Genomic DNA, 22552 nt, shown 5'->3' on the forward strand with positions numbered 1-22552 from the left:
GAACAAATAAGAGACAACCAACTACCAACCAAGACCCTATTTTATGGAGGTTTTTTTTATTCCGATTCATACAAGCTTAAAAATAACTAGACACCCAGAATCCATTTACCCAATGGTCATAAATTTTGGCTCCTGGTCCACACCAAAATCATATCATATGAACCAGGTTCTTCATTTTTTTAAAATAGAGCCTGGTAATTAAACCGGTTTTGTATTTAATAATGGCTCCTGGTTTACTAGATAATCACACAGGACCAGGAGCTGCTTTTTTCAAATTTGTGGCTCCTGGTCCAGATCTGCTTATTTTGAGGCTTGGATTCATACTATTCATAAAACACGGCAACATTTTAAAAGTGTTTGCCAATACCATTCGATTCTCAGGAGTTTTTAAAAATTCATATTTAATTCAAATTCAATGCATGTGTTAATTCAATTTCGATTCTAATGTATTATTAAATAACGTTTTAATTATAAACGTATTCAGCATGCCCATAAAGTGGTCCATGAAACGTGTATCATGTTTGCTTCTCGTCTCTTCTCCTCTCCTTCTCTTCTCTCCTCTCTTCTCCTCTTTGCTTCTCCCTTTCCTCCACGTTCTCTCCCTGTTCTACTTTTCAGCCGCTTTACGGGTAATTGGGCAAGTTACTGAAAAGAACCCAATGTTAAGCACGTTAAGTAAAATATTTTGCCCAACTACACCCGTGCAGATTCAGTACTCGGCTTCATAGAATGAGATAATCATGTCTATGCGATGACGAATCGCGAAAATGTCACTTTTTTTCTCACTTTACGACTTTTGACAAGCATTTTAAAACATTTATTACAATTTTGTAGATGTCGACATAGAGTGCTTCACTGGCCCCAAGGGCCAAGACTACCGAGGGAACGTTTCGATCACAGAAAGTGGTAAAACTTGCCAAAACTGGTTAGCACAATCTCCACATGACCACGAATTTCTTCCGGAAAACTATCCCGAAAAGGGACTGGGTGATCACAATTTCTGTCGTAATCCAGATGGGGAGCCACGACCATGGTGCTATACAACTGATCCAAATAAACGATGGGAATTATGTGATGTTGGTGGACCTAATTCGAGAGGATGTGGTGATCGTAAGTAAAAACTATTGGTTGAACTGAGTGGCGACTGACGAACCATGCCAAAGTAGCAGAAAGTCGCGCTCGGTTTCATTGATCAAAATTCAATCTCTTAGCACTAGGCCATTCAGGTCTACTTTCTTGAAGCTTGTCTAGTGGTCAAGCTTCCTAAGGGCGCACCATTAGATTTCAGGGGGGCATGGGAGTTTTTTGAAAAAAAAAAAACTTTGCCCACTAGTGAGAAAAAAAAAAAAAACTTTGCCCACTAGTGAGACAAAAAAAAAAATTTTGCCTCACTGATGAGTAAAAAAAAATTTCACCCACCCAACTTTGTATTAAAATGTACATTAAAATTGAAAAAATAACTTCAGCCGCCGAAGGCGGCTAAAAAAAAAAATTCGGTGCTCTTGGAGGCGAAAAAAAAAAAAATCCGCCGCCTTCGGCGGCGAAAAAAAAAATTCTGCCTGACCCAAACTCCCATGCCCCCCCCTGAGAATCTAATGGTGCGTCCCTAAGCCAGCAGGCTAGCCCTACCAATGTGGAATGTGGATCCATTTTATTGATTTATCTTTCTAGGTGCTGATGTATGGTGTGAAATTGTAAGCACTGATATACATGTAGGATTAATTGGCTTAGGAAGCCTGACCACTAGCCATGCTTTGAGAAACCGGCTCTAAGAGAGACCTGCTTCCAGTATTTCAACTGGAATAGCCCATTTCTTGACAATTAACTGCAATTCTTCTTTATATCTCAAAAGAATTCCTCAACTAAACTAAATTAAACTAATCATGCTAATAGGCTAAACTAAACTTAACATGCTAAACTAAATTAAACTTAAAATGAAAGGAAACAAAACAAACCAAAATAATGACTAGTTTCATACCAGTATGTCCTACAACTAGAGCACTACGTGTATGTGACTCCCATGTGGAGTCAGTTATACATTTAGAAGATGTTTTTCCGTCCAGCTTTCCAGAAAGTGACCTTCGCCTGAGGGAATTGTCAAATGTTGTCAAATAGTACTAGGTGTCATGCGGGATGCAACAATAGTATGGGTTATTACCCGTTTTTTCAACCAAAACTTTGGTAAAATATGAAAAATCGTTCAAGGGATCTGTAACGTGTAAAGCTGAATTTATACTCGAGCGCTATTGCACAAAGGCCAATCGCATGTATGCTTAATTATTTGCAAAAAAGACGTTAGTTTTGCACACTTGAGTATGCATGCGTGCTACTTCGTTTTCTTGCAAATGCAATCGAGTAGGGCAGCTTAGGGCCTATTTGAATTCAGCTTATAAAAGTGAAAACTCAATTTCGGTCAAAGTCAAATTGTTGTCGTAGTAGAGCAGAATAGCTCAGAATATAACTCTTCTTCAATTCATGACGGAGAAAAACCATATTACTGATAGGCCTATTATACATTTTTACAGGATATTTTGATTGCACGATACTTGGCTCGGGTTGGTTTTATTGGAACCAGTCTTGCTACCTCTACACTAATGCGCGTGAAACGTGGGATGACGCTTACACAAAGTGTAGAAGCAAAGGTCGCGGATCATACATAGCCGTTGTCAATAGTCCAGAAGAGAGTAACTACATCCGTAGCCTTTTGCCTTCAAATCGCCGCCGTGAGCTTTGGCTTGGGTGCCGTTATAGGACAGGAACAGGAATATGGACATGCGCTGATCACAATGAAGTGAACATGCATTCTTATAATGAAGAGAATCAGAAAAGTGAAGGTTATTGGGGTAAGTAGTAAATATTGTTCCCGTCGGGTCGTTTTAAGGTGGGGGTTCTCGGGGGATACTCAGTACAAATGGCTAGGCGGGGATCGCATTTCAAAAATGGTCGCATATTTGTCCATTTGGCGGTATAGCAATGACCTTTTTCTAGGCCAATTTTGGTACATGGATGGGACATTTATCAAATTTTCTTGATTCCCCCAAAAAAAAAAAAAACCCCAGCTTCATTTTTACCTCACGGTAGCCAACATTTTTGAAATTTGGGAAAAGTTGTAAACACTCAATTGCTGTTACATTTGGCCGAAACTTTGGACTTTTGATATATAGGGATGGGTTTAAATTTCTTCGAAAATTGGTATAACCATGGGTCCACTTGGTACTTAAAAATTCTCAGTTGCACATCTCTATTGAAACCAAACTTGAATACCCATTGGTTCTTTCTTGAGGAAATTTTCTTTGGTGGTGTCTTTGGGCGAGGCGTTGGCAAAATATTGGTAAAGTCAGCGGTTAGCATATATGGCTACAATAGCCAATGTCTACATAGGGTCATCTGTAGAAAGTAATTCATTGGTAGAGCACCAGCGTAGTCACCTTCTGAGCATTATTCCACCCTTATACAGATGAGCACTCCATTACAATGCCTCTTTGAAGGGGTCTCTTGAGCTATATATCTCCTTGTCTTAGGTAGGCATCAAACAATTCTCTGAGGTCTCTGGACTTAGGACCAGACTCTGGTGGGTTAAACCGGGTGACCGATAGTAATAATTCAATGTATTTGTTCAACAGATTGGGACGGGGATGGTCAACCAAATGCTGGAAATAATGAGCCATGCCTAGTGAGTCACCGCAATGAAGGACAATTCCACGACTATGCATGTAATGGTAGTGATAGATTCCCAGCAGTGTGCGAGGTACCCGTTTCATTTTTAGGTGAGTTTTTTTAAATCTCTTTTGTCACGTAAGTCCGATATTGTATAATGTTTAACATATTTAGGCTTTGCAAATATAAAATTCATTATGATAATCATCAAAATATATCGACCTTATACATTCCAAGGCTATTGTGTAGAAAGTAGTCTTAGCAGGAACCAGCATTCCAGATACATAACTTTCATTATTTTTATTTGTTCAAAAGAATGTTGGAATAATTACATTACGTGGACAGTGATTAAAAATTGGAAGCAGAAAGACTTGTGAAAAAAATCAAAATCACTGGTCATATATATCGTCATCCTAATCCTTGGTATTGCCCCACTGTGCTATATTGACTGGTTAAAGCAGGTGAAACATTAGGATGACATACTTTCGGGCGTTTGAAGACTTAAGTTTTAGGATTGGTTTTTGTCACGCGGTTTCCTATTATCCTACCTAAGCTCTTGACTGACGTTATTACCGATACCTTTGTCTGTACCCTCTTCTTTGTGCATGCGTGATTGATAACTGGTATCGATATGATTGTGTACGTTAACACAAACATCTATTCAGACTTGATTGAAGCATCAACTACCACCAACGGTGATAGGCATCCGATAATATGCTTAGCACAATAGGTATTACATTGTATATGCGCCGATGGTACTACGCACTATTGTACCATACTAAGACAAATGTGTTATGATTGCAAACAGGTTTGTGCTTCTCTTTTTAATCCCCTGATTTTTGGTTTCTGAACAAAAGAGAAACTGAAACTCATAACTTGAAACGAGGGAATGACCAGTGATTTTGGATTTTTTCACAGGTCGTTCTGCTTCGATTTTAAGGCACTGTCCACTTAATGTATCTTTTTAGTTATGTTCCTTTGGTGATAATGACCCAATAGGAATAGTAGGATGGTTTACTAATTAAATGTTATTCTCCGCTTGATTAGGCCTAGCATTCATTGCAATGATTAAAGCTAACGATACACGAGTGTATGAAAACCGCCATATAATCATAATGTATTATTCAATATTTAATAATGATAAAATATACAATGCCATAGTTTACCATTTTCGCATTATTTCCTTTGATCTATAAAGCAAGCCGATACCTTGGTTGTTTTGTTGATGCTAGAGAACGTCTCTTACCAAACGGTCGCTTAGCATCTGATGCCATGACACTCCAGACCTGTTTTGATTTCTGCGCGTCACTTGGCATGACATATGCTGGGCTAGAATATGCTTTCGAGTGTTATTGTGGATCGGCTGACATAGACTTATCTAATGCTGGACCAAGAATCGATTCCGAATGCAGTGACAGATGCCAGGGAGATGAAGACCAAATTTGCGGTGCAGGTTGGCGACTGAGTATTTACGACATTACAAACGGTGAACATCTAAACCAAATAATAAGGGGGAGGGGAGGGGGGGAGAGGGCGAATGCGATATTGTCATTTTGGACGTCGCTATTTGGATTAACACGTAATCATGAAATCTTCACAAACAATTCTAAATGTGTTATTGTGTTATTAAAGCAAAGCTTATGTTAATACGCACAATGTCTCGTATGTCACGTGTCCTGTATTACCGCCTGATAATTAATGTACGCATTTACATAACGCCTTTGATCTGTAATTAAATTATTACATTTTAGTCAGCTTCAACATAATGGTGCTGGCGTGATTACCCCAACAACAGCTTATTAATTACACCTGGGTGGAGTGGGCCAAGAGAGATAAAGTATCTTGCCCAAAGTCTACATGTTGACCCTGATAGGGTTCAAACCCACAATCTTGTGCACATGAATCGAACGCCCTACAGTTAGATCACCATGCTCTCACGAACTCTAAGTGTATTTGTGTCCGGTTCCCACGAAATGAGAGTAAAGTCACATTTTGGTGGTTTCGAGACCTTCCATAGTTGTATTGCTGCATGTTCTTTGTTTGAAGACACCTGTATTAATAGTCAGTGTTTTTTTGAATGGGGACATAATATGCCAATACACGTGTTTTCAAGCGAAGAACATCAATACAACAGTTGGAACATCTCGAAAATCCGAACTTGAAACGCTTATTTCATGGGAAACCTTTACATTACATCAAAAATTACCCATAATAAATCACACTTCTATATAGGCTTATAAATGAGTTTTTAAATCCCCCGTCAGTAGGATACACACGTCTCATTTCAAACAATGGCTATCATCATAGTGACAAAGTAATTATATTTTACTTATAACATCATTATTATCTTTTCTTCCAGATGACGAAATCGGTTTTGGTAATTCCTTGGCCGTTTCTCTAAATTGTAAGTATGATAACATATTGTTCATGAAAGTTTATAAGAATATTGAATGACTAAAGTTTAAAAGGTTTGATCAAAACACAAGAAATATTCTCCACCTATAGGCTCTAATCAACGAGAGTGATCTGTGATATTATGTATCATTAAGTAAGGAAGCTATGGGGAGACAAAACGCTCCTTAAAAATGTGGTTTCTAGAACATAATTAAAAACAGGGAAAATATGACACAATATCCAATGGGGGAATAACACAAAAGCGTATAAACAAAGTTAAAAACCTGACGTTTTGAAAAGATAAAACTTTTTTTCCCAAGGAATAAAATTAGAGACCTGCTCTCAATATAGACCAGCTCTAGATCCTTGAAAAAGAAATGTTTTGTCTTTTTGAAACGTCGGGTTTTTAACTTTGTTTATACGTTTTACGTTTTTCCTCTATTGGATGTTGTGTCATATTTTCCCAGTTTTTAATTTTATCCATTGCTAGTGTTAACACTGTATCCTTTTGGATCCATCCTTTGGTACCCTGCTGGTCAGTTGGAACAGATTTCCCTGTTTTTATATTCTAGAACATATAGAAGACCAGTCTCAAACCACATCCACAATTTAGTCACCTGGATATTTTGTGAAATCAAATTAGACCAGGTCAAGAGCTGGGACAAAGGTGTCAAGGAGACAGTGCCAATCAAAATTAACCAGCCCTTCTCAACAAAGACAGTGGCAGGTACAAACTTCCAGGAGTCTATGACACTGTGATCAAGTCTAAGGTCGAAAAAGTCACGGCAGACACACATCAGTCTCACTCCCGTTGAAAGATGGCGAGCCATCTGGGAATTCCGAGATAAAATAATTTCTTGTGTTCGGATTAAAGTTTTAAGTTATAATAACATAATGTTTACCTTTGAATCATACATATTTGTTTTTAGTTATTTTTCACAATATTACGTTGATGGAAAGGTTGTCAATAATGATCAACAAAGCAATAGAAGTTGTTATTATTTGCATCTGTATTAACATGATTAAGGGGCCATACCTACATGTAAATACAAGGTTGGCTGGGGAATCCCTCGTTCAATGGGAGCTTAAAAGCCCATTCAGTGATTTGCTCATCCGGACGATCGTAAAAATCATCAAAATTCAGATTTTGGTACCTTTGTCATTGTCAATGTCATTGATGTGCTAACATAGCCTGCTAGTGGTTCAGCCGAAAGCCGTGTATTTAAGACAAAATAAGACATTTGATATGAATCTATAATTTATATAATGACAGTATATAAATTAGCTACATGTATTGAATGGGGCTTCAACTTCGTCAATACTGCTGTTTTCTTCATTTTTTTGCCAAGTTTTTCATTTTAAAAATACCAAATGACAATTTGAATGACTTATCCTTCACTTTTACGCAATTTATAAACAATTTTATATTTTTACACTTGCGCTGGAATCACTGAATGGGTCTTTAAGCATTTTGGTTGCAGTAAGCTGCAGATGGCTGCGCACTGGTAAGTAGGTATGGGCCCTTAATCAATTTGTCCACCACTACAACAGTGATGTAATGGTCATACAATGATATTGCTATGTACACAATACATGTAAGGTATCAATTAACAAGTTATTTTTGCATCTTTCTCATAATAGTGGAAGCTTCTCCAATTGTGTATGGTTGTCCTGACCATATATTCGTCGAGAACGAAGGCTTTGGTGGTACTGCAGTGTCTTGGACAGAACCAACCACATCTGATTCGTCGACAGCAACAGTAATCATGAAAAGCCATAAGCCAGGAGATGTCTTCCAAGATGGCCTTACTCCCGTTATTTACACATTTACCCATGCAGTCACCGGGAATACTACAACCTGTAATTTCATCGTTAATGTTTCCCCAAGAAGAGGTAATGTAAATTTGTGTGACACTGGTTCGAATTATGGAATTATCAATTGTCTGTTATGGAATTGCCAATATGTCTGTTCCAAATATTTAAAAAATGTTTAAAATTAAAATTTAATATTATCGTAATAATCAAAATTTGTGTGTAAAACTTTCAGAGATCCGTTGAGGCCCCAACAAAATCTGTAACATTTCTGAAGACAATGGTTAGAAAAGTTCTCTCACGGGGTGATAATTAGGTCAAAATTGTGTGGACCCTTTGTACATGTATTACATGTTGCAGTGCAATGGAGGTCTTGAGGCTGTTCTACTTTCACACCGAAACATTTACTTGTGCAGTAGAATTGTCACTCCGATGCCATGGTTTTGACTCATCCGGGGACTCATCTTCCAACTTCCTTTGAAACGAAGTGGTGAAGTGAGCACAATTGTATTGGTGTCTTCACCTCTCATAGTCACTTCTCCAGTAAACTTAATGACATACTCACATCTCTGAACTATGCTTGTATTATCTTTACACCTGAACACAGCAATAGCTAAAGTGAAGCGCTTCCCGGCATGACTCTTGGCTGGTGTTACAGTGTACCGTTCACAGATGGGGTCCCCTGAATAGCATGTTTGCAAAGTACATTTCCATGCTTTATCAGGGTTTATGTCTCCTGGTAAGTTTAGCCTTTGTGAGAAACCTACTAGGTTTGAAAGGTCTATTGGTTCCACTGCAACATTTATGTTTGCTATTCCCCTCTGAATGATTGGGCATTTTTTAAGTTTTCCGAATGGTTTATGAAAGTAAAGTCTTGGGTTGATGTGGGGGCATACATGTGAGCTGCCTGTGCCACATGGGCATGTTACCTCAACTGAGCCTTGTGACAACCTGCGCCTCTTGTGCCCTTTTAGTTGCAATATTACCCTTTCAGCATGAACCTTGTAAGCTTCGTTATAATATTTCTCCACTTTATTTGAAGATTTGTAGGTTTGGAGATCATCGATATCTATGTTATAAAATCTAACAAATGGCAGCAACCTCTTTGCCCACTTTCCCTTGTCAATAAGGTAGAACATGTTTGCTTCTCTGTCCAAAACCAATTCCTCTTGAACTTCAGAAACAGACAGAACATTACAGACTTGATCATAAGTCAACTTCCAGAAGAGGGCAGAGTACTTATCTGGCTCAAACCTTATTGATAGAAAGTTGGTCTTAATTGCACTGTAGCATAATGTAACCATATCAGAGAGAAACTCTTCAACATACTGCAGCCATATCAACCCAGCTTTCAAAGCATCGCCATGGATACCTGTGAGAACATCTTTCATAAAGCCCACACAATCATCCTTCAAAGCTGGTACATCATACTTGTCTACCAATGTGTGAATACCACACACATTATCAATAGTCAGTGTTAGTGTCCCTGTGTACAAAAACTTCAAGAAATCAGAGAAAGCTGCCTCTCCTTCAGGTGATTCTTGAAGTGTGATCTTCTTTTCTTCAGATTCTTTCCAGTTTTCACCCATTAGCATAGTCTTGAAGACTTTGCTCTGTGTTGCTAGGACAAACCTGTGTGCAGGAAATACCTGTGCTCCTACTGTCAAAGTCACATCACTGATGTCTGCATTGTTGAAATGCTCACCAATGTTGGTGATGATGTTGGTCTTGTGCTCAATGAACTCCTGTCCTGATGCTTTATGTGCCATCTTGATACCAGGTTTCAGTGGATGCTGTTTCGAAGTATACCTAAAAAGAAAAGACCAAAGAAGGTACTTTGAAATTAATTGTTGCTTCAAGTTTCTTAGATCAAAACTCCTTATTGAGTCATTCCATGCCAACTCACCCACTGGTTGGCAGGTGACCCCTTCAGAATTTGATGCTACTCCATTAAAGTGTTCCATTTTGGTCACAATGAATGCACTGAAAACAGCAACTTGATAGTCCATGTCGTTTTTGTGTTACGGCTTTGAAAATTTTGCTGTGACCTCCCCCTTCCCTTTTTGCTATCGCGAGTAGGGTCGCGGAAAAGTTGTGTTTTCATTTCATCGTAATTTTGTAACAGAATGGGGTATGAAGCTACAAATCACTATTCTGGGTAACTTTTACCCATATGTTCAGATTCGGCCGTCAAAAACACTGTATCTCATCTGCCTTTACTTTTAACACACTGAGCCCCTCAAAATGCCGTTTCTTCATACGGAAGTGCTGAAAGTCCATGTTTACAGTTAAGAGACTGATGAGAGTACTCTTTTCCAGGAATCTTTTCCTGGAGACGCCCTGGCCCTTTCAAGATATGCATTACATCCCTGTATAAGTCCCCATAAGTCCCGGCAGTGCGGGGACCCAATGAGCTGTTACATCCCAGGCAATTGCAATTGACAGGCTTATTATTATGATATCCTAGACCGGGGGGGGGGGGCACTCCCACTTTGGAGGTGACGTGTATGTAGGGCTGTTGCTGCCATCCAAAGACCCCATAATTTTTTACGAACACATGCTCTGTCACCCGAAGACCCCATATTTTTCCATTTGATCTGTCACCCAAAGACCCTTATTTTTCAATTTGAACAGCAACTTTCATTTATCACTGATTTTGTTACTTATTTTGAAAAAACAAAGAAATTTGAAGCCATTTAAGAACTAGAAATTTGATGTTTGAGGTATCTGTGGCACTGTTTCGGCTCTCACCCAAAGGTTCCATTTAAAAAAAAGTCATGTTCTCACCCAATGACCCATATTATTTACACTTTCAGGGACTGCCTTTTGAGGAGAGCGAGAGCAATCGCTCTGTACTGCTCTCCTTAAATCTGATAAAGGAGAGTGATTTTTAGCTCTTCTTACTTGACCATTCTCTCATTACATTCTACTGTAAATGCTCTAAACAGTTCTCCTTGAAGGCTCCAGAAGAGCTACTTAATGCTCACCTGCAAATTCCAAAAGACAGTCCCTGCATTTTGCTCTCACCGAATGCCAAAAATCATGCTCTCACCCAATGACCCCATATTTTAGCAATGAAAACCCATGCCTTTAAAGACCCATTCAGTGATCCCAGCGAAAGTGTAAAAAAATTAAATTGTTTATAAATTGCTTAAAAGTGAAGGATAAGTCATTCAAATTGTCATAATTGGTATTTTTGAAATGAAAAAATTGGCAAAAAACAAAGAAAACAGCAGTATTAGCGAAGTTGAATCCCCATTTGAATACATGTAGCTAATTTAGATACATGTACTGTTAAATCTAAATTACAGATTCATGTAAATTCTTTATTTTTGTCTTAAATACATGGCTTTCGGCTGAACCACTAGCAGGCTATGTTGACATATTTATGACAATGACAAAGGTACCAAAATCTGAATTTTGATGATTTTTACAATTTATCAGATGCGGCAAATCACTGAATGGGCCTTTAATTTCATATGTTACTTATAAAATATGGTCTTATTACAGTCAGGAAATTATTTTTGTTATGTAAGTAATTAGTTTTGAGATGAAAAAGTGAAATATTTATTACTTTTTCAGTTTTTTTGTCATATATGCCGGCAAAAACGGGCAACAAATGTTTTTGCCAAGCGGGAAAAAAATGTGGTTAAAACCATGGTTTTTTCCACCTACGGCAAAAACCTGCAAACCCTCGATTATTGGGCAGAGGTTACCTTTTGAATCCACGACCACTGAAGCATAGTCAAGGGCACTCCTGAGAATTGAAAGATTTTGTGTTTTCTGCTCCCAATAATATTTGACTTGAACAACGGATGATGGTGGTGTAATAAGCCAAATCGGCATTGGAAGTTTGCAATGCATTGTGGGACAGTTTTTGCAATTTTGGGGCACTTTGCCCTCTGACCTATTGGGAAAATTCATACAAAATATAAATTTTACAAGAGTAAAATCAAACCCTCCAAAACATGGTTATTTTATAAATTAATTATTTTTAATGATTACAATAATAAATTAATAAATAAATTAATAATAATTTACAGCAATTTTCCTGTTATGTCAGAGGTCAAAGTGTCCCAAAACTGCTCTCAAAAACCGGAAGTTACAATGGCGATTGGGCTTATTAACAACGCATGTGACACGTCAAGCACACTCAGTGGCGTAACTAGGGTTGGTAGTGCCCGGGGCAAGAAACAAAATTGGTGCTCCTACCCCCTACCCGAGAATATCTTAGACGCAGGCAGTGGCGTAGCTAGCTAGGGGTTGTGGCCCCGGGGGGGGGGGCACTCTAATTTTTTTTTGGTAGGGGTGTGCCACCGCCAGTTTCGAACTTGAGGTCTAAGGAACTGATCGGACAGCCAAAAAGGAGGGTCTAGGGAACTGATTGGCCGGTCAAAAAGGGGGGTCTTGGGAACTGATTGACCGACCAAAAGGGGTGGGTCTTGGGAACTGATCGGCCGCCGAAATCCGAAAAATCTCGGAAACTAAACCCGCAGGCCAAACCAGGGTTCAATTTTGTTGCGTTTTTGCCACAGATTTTTGAAGGAACCAATTTCACTTTGAATTGTGCATTAAATTATTAATCAGGAAAACCATTAATGCAAAATAGGTCTGGTTTGGCCTGTTATACGATGCGATGGAAACCTCAACAAAGCAAAACAGCATTCAAATAAAAAATTACTAGACCCTGTAGACCTACAATCTATGCTATTAGCCTCATAATTATAGCAGCAGCCCACCATAAAAACAAACCCACAAGAATTATTTTTTTCAGTGCCGAAAAGAAAAACATTTTAAACATTGAACTGCAGACGATTGAGTGAAGTGTGCAGAATTTGACAGCCATTCCACTACCGATTTCACTAGACCAGTAGATCGTAAATTACCTTTTAATTCATTGTTTATGGAGAGCTGCAAGGATGTGTACATAATTTATTTAAGGTACTTTTCCTCATATGTGGCAATTTTATTCCCAAAAGAGATCGCAAAATCATTTATTTCTAGCTAAATATTCACCAGCTGGCCCGCGGTCGGCAGGCAGGTTGCAATGTTTATAATCAGTCAACCAGTGTTGCCACTCTAAAAGGAGCCCAAAATCCCGCCCAAAGTTCACTTTACAATGTGTTTCAATGGGGAAGAAATCAATAGAAAATTCCCTTTGAAGTTTTTGGGCTCGCAAAAGTAGCTTTTGGGTTTGCTTTTGGGCTTGCTGGAAATAGTAGGACAGAAAACATGCCTCTCAAGATGCCGATGAGAGCGGAAATCGATGATCTGAGGGTCTATGGAACGGCTAGAAAAATTTTGGGGCTTCAGAGCGGACAAACAATGAATTCAGAGGGTCTAAAGAACGGCCAGCGGCTCTGAAAAAGGGGGTCGTCGCCGCGGCACATACCCGTATAGCTGGGAAATGTGAGTGCCCCCCCGGGGTTGTGGCGCCCAGGGCTAAAGATACATAATGCCCCCCCGGTGGGTTCAGTCTTCAATGTACGCATGATGGTTCCAATTAGGGGTACTTTTCAAGAAATGTCCGCGGAATTTTCGAGGACAAAATTGTTCGCGATTGTCCAAATTAGGGGTGCTTTGGAGCAAAATTGTCCTTGAAATGAAAAATAGGGTACATTTCTAGGACTTTCCTCTACCGCTACAGTTTTCGTTTCTTCCTGTATTTTTTCTGTCCGTTTTTTTAGTAGTTCCACACAAAAATCGATAGGATATTTTTTCCGAAAAAAATTGTCCTCATTTCCCCGTGAAATAGGGGGCAAAATTCAAAAGCGTCCTTGAAATGGTAAAAATAGGGGTATTTATTTCGGAAAAATGTCCTCGATTCCTTGTGATAAGGGGGTGAAATAAAAATGCGTCCTCAAAATGATAAAAATAGGGGAGTTATTTGGGGGCAAATTTTCCTTGATTTCGCGCAAAATAGGGGGTAAAATTGCTGCAAATGTCCTTGATTCCCCGTGAAATAGGGGTCATTTTCAAATCCTGGAACTGTCATACGTCCTACCTTTAAATACAAACTGAACCCACCGGGAATGCCCCCCCCAAAAAAAAAATCTTCAAACAATTGCACTAATTAATTTTGGTTACTCGATGTTGAATATCGGTCTTAAAATGTTCTTTCAATTAATTTTGTGCTGAAATGCACTCAAAGCGCACGGAAATTGTGACTTTCATCGCTTGGAGCGGCGCAGAATCGATGCTGAATTGGTCAATTTGGCGCTAGGGATGGGTTATTCCGTGTATTTTCCTAAACGTTTAACGCATCAGTGATGCGTGCGTTTAACATATTTAAACACGCATTGATCCAGCCCCGTCTGGCGGCAAGATTTCATGAATATACGATTGGCGCGGTGCACCTCACAAAACCCGAATTTCGAACAGAATATGTTAGTACCAATGGCGCGGTAATAAGGTAAAATTCGCGAAGTCAACGGCCCAAACATGTCAGAAATGTCATGTCATGTAAACACATGCAAACATGTCATGTAAATGGTCGTCTTCAGATTTTGTTACGGTACTTTCAACTGTTGATAAGGCCAAAAAAAAAAGGTGTTTGTTTGTCCTCAACCGCCCGCTCCTCAGATGAAAGCCTGACCAATATTTTTTTTTTTTAAATTTTTTTTTTTTAAATAAAAATAAGTAAAATTCAATTTTTTTTCCAGATTTGGAGTATCTCTGGACCTCTTTCTTGGTTGAAAATAAAAAAAAGTCCACCAAATAATTAAAAGGCTATAACATGAACACAAATTATAACTTTAACTGCATATTAAAGAAACAAAATGGTTTTTTTTTAAGTCACCATGAATGATTGTAGCATTTAGCTCTAGCAAGGTCCAGAAATACGCTAAAATCCGAAAAAAAAAAAAAAAAAAAAAAAAAAAAATCCGCCTGCCCGCACGTCCTCTTTCAAAGCTGTGGAGGACAAACAAACAATTATTTTTTTTTTGCCTAAGCATTGAAAAATGGAAAATTGAAGGTTGAAAATGACTTGCGTGTTACAAGTTTACCACAATTGCTAAACGTTTAACGGATCGGTACATACGTTTAACGTTCCCATGCCTATTTGGCGCCCCCCTAAGGGTGGCGCCCGGGGCACATTGCCCCCATATTTACACCACTGCACTCCGCTTCGGAAAACCCATTGATCACAGTTTAGACAACGCATGATCAAACGGTTTATACGTTATACAGCAGAATACTATTTACATGTCATCAGGGGTCGCATTTAAGGAGTTTGCGCATCCAGGGACTCCTTATTCTTTGATTTTGCCCATTTTGGACTCCTTAAATCTCAAGTTGAAAGTGACCAAATGGTCCGATAAAAGTATGGACTCCTTAATTTCACGATGCACGGAGGCATAAATCATCAATTAAAAATAAAAAAATAAAAAGATCAGTAAATCTTTTGAATCACCATAGGCCAACAACACTAATAATTTCACTGCAATATTTGACAAGTTCTGAAGTTTAGAATTTCGGACAGATACCCCTTAAATGTTGGTTTTGCAGGTACCAAAGGGTCCAGAAGAATTAAATTGGACCCCTTGATTTTTAGTGCTCGCGCTACCTCTGCATGTCATGATTGTACTGATGTACTCAGACATACGATAGGTAGACATGTCCACATTGCTTATGGGCGACTTCAAAAAAAATGACTCCAAAGTGGGACATTTTGTCCGAAAATTCAAATTCGCTATTCAAGTGATTTTTGTGTGTTACTTTGAAGTTAGTATGTTAAAGTTTGTGAAACAGTTGATGGGACAGTCTGAAAGCATCTATTTATTTTTTTATGGTACATGTACTACAGAATATACCCACTTTGTAAGAAAAGTCACATAAAACTTTATTTGTTTTTTAGGTATCTAAAATAATGGTTATCAACACTACTGTAACATTCAGAGGTTATCTGTGACATGGTTAAAGACAAACAAGCCCTTTAAAGTATATCTTTACCATCAAAAACTGAAAAAATATCATTTTTCATATTAAAAACACTGATTTTTACTCACTTGAGGGGCAGAAGTTTTCATGCTCAAAAAAATTAACTGTAGTTAAACTGTTTAACATACCTACATTATAAACAATACCTGTCAGAAACTATTCCAAAAGTTTCAAGTTCATAGCATAATGTATGACAAGGCACTGCAGGATCCAAAATGTATTTATGCCATATTTGTACACTGGTGTTACACTCCTGACGTGCCAACTTTGATAGGAAATTGCTATTCTGTGGATCTCAAAATCCTTGTCTTGTTTAGAAATCAAGTATTTAGATTGTCCAACATATATGATACATAGAAAAGCTCATTCTACAACAATTATTATGGGTGTCTTTGAAATGTTTTGTCCCTTCTGCAAGAATTTATCTCAAGTTTTTAGTATTTTAATGACAATTCAAAACAAATATCAGTAACACCATGTAAACTTGCCTTTAAAATGTCAACATAGTCTTGTTTTAACCATTCTGAAAATGTGGAGCTAATGCTTCATTCATTTCTAAGATAATTCAACACCAAGACACATAATGTACTTTGTTCACTTTGTGTTACCCTCCTGACACACCAAGAGTGGTAAATACTAGCAACTCTTGATGATCACAAACATTTGACATTGTTTAAAAAAATAACTGTTAGGGATGTTAAAGTAATGCTGACAATCATAAATATATTAATTATACATAAATTAGTTATAAAAAGTACAAATATGTGGCTAAACATAGAGCCTGTTATGGTACTTAGGCAAGGTGAAGCCCTGTTTTTGAACAGAACACATTAACATTACCATGATTTTTATTTTTGTTGGTTATTTGTACTTTAGTTTATATGATTACATGATATATTATTGATAATATTGCCATAAATTTCACTTAACAATTGTGCATTGATGTTGTTTTGTTGTCAGGAGTGTAACTTTAAAATGGTGTTACACTCCTGACAACCAACTTAATGCACAATGAAGCAGACACATGTAACATAGCATGTCTGTTTCCATCATTATTAGTTTATAAATTTGCACTAGATACAACAACAGAAAAATATGATTGCTCAATTTCATCAGCAATAACATTGTCAAAATCCAGGATAAAATTCAATGTTACACTCCTGACATTCGTAGGGTACACAGTTTGAACTCAAATTTATAATAAGAAAATGAAATTTACAAACATCAATTTAGCATTGAATGAAAGGTAACAGAACACCTATTCAAAATATGGAAACTGGAATTTTCAGCTGCTGATAAATATTCTTTCTTGAGTGATTTTGTTGCTAAATTAGAATTTGACCCCCTTTTTTGAAAATGTTGACTTCATTGGTAGATGACACATTTTTTTTTACTTTCAAACGATAAATTACACAGATATTTGGTAAAATTATAATATAAGGGTACATGTTACTGGAACAAATATCAGGAATCAAATTGAATAGGTCTTACTTTTGCTATAGCTTACAGAAATTTCATGTTGAATTTCAATGTCCACAAAAACTGTTACCCTCCTGACCATTTTTGGCATCAAAAATTCTCATTTTTTTTTTCTGAAGCATCCATAGAAAAAATTTTCTGGTAATGAAAGGTGGGCATCATAACTCATATTTAAGAATAATTACCTGCTCTAAAAATCATTTCAATTTACAAATATGGGGTGGAAACTGAAAGGAGTCATTTTTTTTGAAGTCACCCTTATATAGAGGGCGATATTCAATCCAAAAAGTTGTGTCCACAGTAGCTCACAGTCAATGGCTTAACTGTGTAATCCCCATAGGGAAATACAAAATTTGAAATTTGGACACCAGAAACTTGACGACGTAGTCTAAAAAGTGCTGGTACTTTATCCTTGATACAGAAGTCAGCATGCAGTGAAAGTTAGATTTCATAAAATAAAATCGCCTTTGTGTAAAATGGATCATCGTGGTAAAAAATGGTGCATTACATGCTTTTTTTTTTTTTTTGTCAGTGTAAGGCATTGTCAATGATGGGCGCAGAAAAGTGCAGTTTTTTTAAAAACAGACATTTGCCCATAACTTCGCTAATTTTTGACCTACAGACATGGTTGACCCCTCATATTTTAAGTTAAATAATCACCTTTTTAAACAAAATAATTTCAATGTGAAATATCATACTTGAAAATTGCGTGAGGGAGAAATACAACTATAGGCCTACTTCTCAACTTCAAATCACCACAGCACGATCATTAAAAACAATCATCACCTATTGACACCGGGCTATTCTCAAGACTACACCAGGCTAATTCTCGTCCATTCAATGGGGGCGATTTAATGAATACATCATTGATAGTATGGTCTGAATACACACACATCCTGTGCGCATCGATCATATACATCCACAATGCCATTGCGTTGCATTGCCGCTATAGCTAATTAGGGGCGAGATGGCACGTAGGCGAAATGGTACACCACATTTCGCCATAATACATTCTAGAAACCCTTGCTGTTAGAATAAGAAAAATTTTAATGCTAATTTATTGCACATTCTAGGGAAGCGTGGTTACCTTTTTAAAATAACCGAGTGAGAGGGTTTTCAAGAAAATATTTTTCCTGTCAAAACTGAAGCATCCTCTGTATAAAAGAAAATATGAATATTAACTGCACATCATATATAACGATTCGTGATACCCAATTGTAGTACATTTGATGTCGTTTATGAGGCAGAGAATTTTATTTCAATTTTATATACGCCAAAATATTTTTTTAATTGAGCAAGAATAAGGATAGAAAAAAGTTGAAAATTCTATGTATAAATAACATTAGACCCGGCAAAAGATTAATGTTTCGTTTTTATGGTAATCTAATCTTTTATTTCCTGAAAAAAAATTTTGTGACTTGAAAATTTTGTGAACATGCCTACGATAGGTGTATCATGCTTGTAACTTACTAGTACTATAATATTTTGCAGGAAACCTTTGACGAGTGCGACTACTGTGATGTTGCAAATTCGGAGCTAACAATGCGTACGGCGCACATTAATAAATTTCCACTCGGCAACAGCAGATCGCCTCAGCAGCAGCCAATCAGACACAAGTGCGTCCAACGCAGTAAATACGCGATGTATGCTTAAAATACGCATTCGTTAAAGGTTTACTGCAAATGATTTATAACATGACTGCTATGAGTGCATTAAACTCATGACTGTAACTTGTGTAGGCCCTAAGCTTAACAAACTAAAAACTTGACACATATGATATACATGAGTCATTTGTTTGATTTCTAAATTCTAACTGAAAACTAGCAACCATGGTAAACATGACACGATAATTGTCCAATCGTACTTACCTGCCTTGTGATGGGATCCTTTTTGGTAAACTTACATGCATGTACAAAATAATTAATGTTGAAATAAAATGACTACTAAAAATCGTCGTGCGAGATCGTGGCGCAAGTTGCTGGTATGGAGAGACCGTCACCCAATGCTCACGGGCGCACACCACTATTAGATAGAGATAGATAGATTTTTATTTTGGCAATTCAAAAAACATTATTACAATACACCAGAACAGAATAAAAAAATTGCAATAAAATAAATCACACATCATATTTATAAAACAACATACAATGCCAAGGATAGCCCAAGAAAGCCCTAAAAAGGGCTTATTTCCATTGGGGTCCGATAGAATAAAACATTAATTACATAAGAAATTATTACACTTTTGGTGAAACAACTTCATTTTTAACATATCCAGCTTCTTAAATTGTTCAACACCGACAATGACCGATGTGGGACCTGAGCTCTAGCTTCAATATGAAGCGAATCAGTTTGTTTTGCATTACTTACAGCTTCTTTTTTTTCAGTTTTACAGAGAGTGAAGAAAACAATGAAGAGCAACAATAATCAAAGTGACATTGTATAAAGGCAGTGCAAACTAGGGTCTTCCGGGTTCATTCATTTAAGAAATGACCTTGCCTATCATGCCTATATGGAGAGTGTTCTGAAAATACTTTGGTGGGGGGGGGGTGGAAAAGTTGGAATCTCGGACGTCAACATTTTTTTGATCCCCCTAAAAAAGGGTGGTTTGTTTTATCACCCCTTTTTATGGTCTAAAATTTTTTTGATCCCCCCTTCATGTCCTAAAAAAGAAACCAAAAATATACATCATTAACAGTGACATAGATTTCTTTGTAACACTGGGGTTGGAGAAAATGTCTTGAAGTCCAGTACGTGAATCCAGCACCTTTTGGCGACAAAATAAGTTGATGGTACAAATGCGCGCGAAGCGCGCAAAAAAAAAAAGTCATATTGAAGCTTAACTGGTGAAATATAGTACAAAACTGGAATTAATTTGCGCGAAGCCCCCCAAAATTGGCACTTTTTATTTTAAAATGACCAAATATGAGGTTAATTTTGGTTAGAAACCCATTGGGGGATGATTGTATATGGACCATCAAAATATTGGGAAGGGATTTATCCCCCCATCTCCCGGGATCTACCCCTATATGGTCATTAACTCATTAGCTAAAAATTACCGTTTGGAGTTATTACTCATTGGAGTCATAGTGTTACACCCAAATGTAAAGTGCGCATATTTTGTTGATTTGTCGCTTGAGATTACAAAAATGAATACTTAACGTTCATGCGCGCGGAGCGCGCAAACATTTTGAAATGTACATGCCTTCTCGTACATTTTACCCTCAAATTTTTTGATCCCCCTATTAAGGACTGAATTTTTTTTGATCCCCCCCTTACCAAACATGAATGCCTATTTGGCATTCTGTAGGTATTCGCCAAGCCCTCGAGTGCCAAGGATAGCGGTACTAGGTGGTCACTAGCACTCAGCAGCTAATGAATGCCTATAGAGCTGGTTCACAGGCATTCCGAATGCCTCACAAGAATGCTACCGAATGCCTATTTACTCATTAAGCCCTCGTTAAAGCTCAATACTATTAACTTAGGCATTCTTAAGCATTCATAACTTAGGCATTCTAGGATTAGGCGGTTTGCTATAGGCACTCAGTGGCATTCGGATAAGTCATAGGCATTCGGTTAAAAAAATTCTTAATAGGCATTCCACTGAAAGATTTCTAAGTATTAGGCATTCGGTTAAAAAAATTCTTAAGTAATAGGCATTCCACTGAAAAATTTCTAAGTATTAGGCATTCGGTTAAAAAATTCTAAGTAATAGGCATTCCATTCAATTAGGCATTCTGCTAATAGCCTTGACTAGCATTCCTTAGTGGTTGACCCAAGGGTCAAACAGGTGCATGATGGGAATATATTCCTAACTGCCATTTTGAACTGGTGTAAATGCAGAGATGATTGAATCTTAATCCTTTCATGTTTCCAGCTTTATTATAGGCCTTATTTTTCACTCTTTACATTTGGGATGTTACATGACAATGCATATTATGTGGACAACATCATACATGTATGGGATCCATGTATAGTTATCTTTGTGTGCAATAATATGCCACAATATGGATGGTGTAAGTATAGGTAAGCTTATATGACTAGATGTAACTTTGAATATAGGTTTTTATGTACAGGCAGTTTCTTGAAATATGGAATGGTCTAGTGTTAGGAAGGAGGAGCTAGTTAGCATATTGGGGCATTATTATTAACATTAATAATAATAGTGTACATTTATACCACACACAAATCCACTAAAAAAGCACTCATATGGCGCAAAATTAGGGGAAATTGTCTTTTTTCAATTTTGACTTATTTATTATGAAGGGAATAGTTTGGAGTTTGGACCTCCACAGTTGTTGATAAGAATTATTTAATTTGTTTCCAGGAGTCAATTTGGAGAATTACATCAAAGAATAAAAAAGATAAACTATTATAACAACCATAGCAGTGGCCAGCTTTCTGGTGTTTGCATATGGTTTGTGTGTTAATTTAGACAATAATAATAATGGTATCCTTTGATTCTGATATATTCATTCAAGGGCTGATACAACCGTCTAATTAGAGGGCTAAAGCAAATACCTTTATGTGATGGGAATTCATTGAAGCATAGTTCGCATTTGAATTGGAAGGCCCAAGCCTCAAATTTACTCACTTTTTTTCCATAGACAAAAGACGCAGTGATTTATCCATCGGATGTGATTTTGCCACCAGATGTTGCATCTTTGCGTTCACTCAATTGATGTCAACACTGAATTCTAAGCTGATTTGACAATTATATCGTTCAACCAGAAGAACTTGGATTCACATCTCCGCTAGTGTCTACACTAAAAATATCATAGACTGGACAAAGACAGACACTGTACTGAACTAAAATGCCTCTGCGTCTGTCACAATGGATAAAAAATGGAGTATATTGTGGGCTTACCATGTGCGATTTTCTGCAGTGCATTATATTCCTATTTGTCACTCTCGTATAATTGCTTAGCCAGCATAGTTATATAATTAGAGTGGTTCAAGTGCTTCACCTGGTTGGAATACCTATAAGCGGTTGGAATGCCTATAGGCGGTTGGAATGCCTATAGGCGGTTGGAATGCTTCTGAGGCGATTGGAAATTTAATTGGCGGTTGGAGTGCTTCATAGGCGGTTGGAATGCCACTAAGTGGTTCGAGGGCCTAGCTCATTTACATATTTCGCCTCTGAGGAGGGCTTATGAACCACTTACGAACCACTAGTAGCGGTTGAGGGCTAAATAAGTGGTTCGAGTGCTAACCTGTAGGCGGTTGGAATGCTTCTGAGGCAGTTGGTATGCTTCCTAGCGGTTGGAATGCT

The 22552-nt window shown here is 37.6% G+C and overlaps 2 protein-coding genes across 2 annotated transcripts in view; one reads left to right on the plus strand and one right to left on the minus strand.

The window, feature by feature from the left end:
* LOC140143480 (uncharacterized) overlaps window positions 1-22552 on the plus strand; it is a 45668-nt gene that overhangs the window by 16124 nt on the left and 6992 nt on the right. The window contains exons 5-10 of the mRNA XM_072165314.1: window positions 835-1110; window positions 2526-2843; window positions 3624-3767; window positions 4856-5143; window positions 6017-6061; window positions 7693-7944. Coding sequence (XP_072021415.1) covers window positions 835-1110; window positions 2526-2843; window positions 3624-3767; window positions 4856-5143; window positions 6017-6061; window positions 7693-7944 — 1323 coding nt within the window. The remainder of the gene's footprint in view (window positions 1-834; window positions 1111-2525; window positions 2844-3623; window positions 3768-4855; window positions 5144-6016; window positions 6062-7692; window positions 7945-22552) is intronic.
* Window positions 8268-19215, minus strand: LOC140143477 (uncharacterized). The gene is made up of 2 exons (XM_072165310.1): window positions 19152-19215; window positions 8268-9672 (listed from the first exon to the last, which is right to left on the minus strand). Exons 1-2 carry the CDS (start codon window positions 19190-19192, stop codon window positions 8268-8270), a joined length of 1446 nt encoding a protein of 481 aa, XP_072021411.1. The 5' UTR covers window positions 19193-19215.

The sequence above is a fragment of the Amphiura filiformis genome, unplaced genomic scaffold (assembly GCF_039555335.1).
Source record: "Amphiura filiformis unplaced genomic scaffold, Afil_fr2py scaffold_22, whole genome shotgun sequence".
Taxonomy (NCBI): domain Eukaryota; kingdom Metazoa; phylum Echinodermata; class Ophiuroidea; order Amphilepidida; family Amphiuridae; genus Amphiura; species Amphiura filiformis.

Bases quoted from the DNA above. Each gene is read 5' to 3' on its own strand.
- LOC140143477 (XM_072165310.1), bottom strand. From the start codon at position 19,192: ATGCATGTAAGTTTACCAAAAAGGATCCCATCACAAGGCAG. The intron at 9,673-19,151 runs GTAAGTACGATT...TTTTCTTTTTAG, and splicing joins AGGATCCCATCACAAGGCAG to GTATACTTCGAAACAGCATC.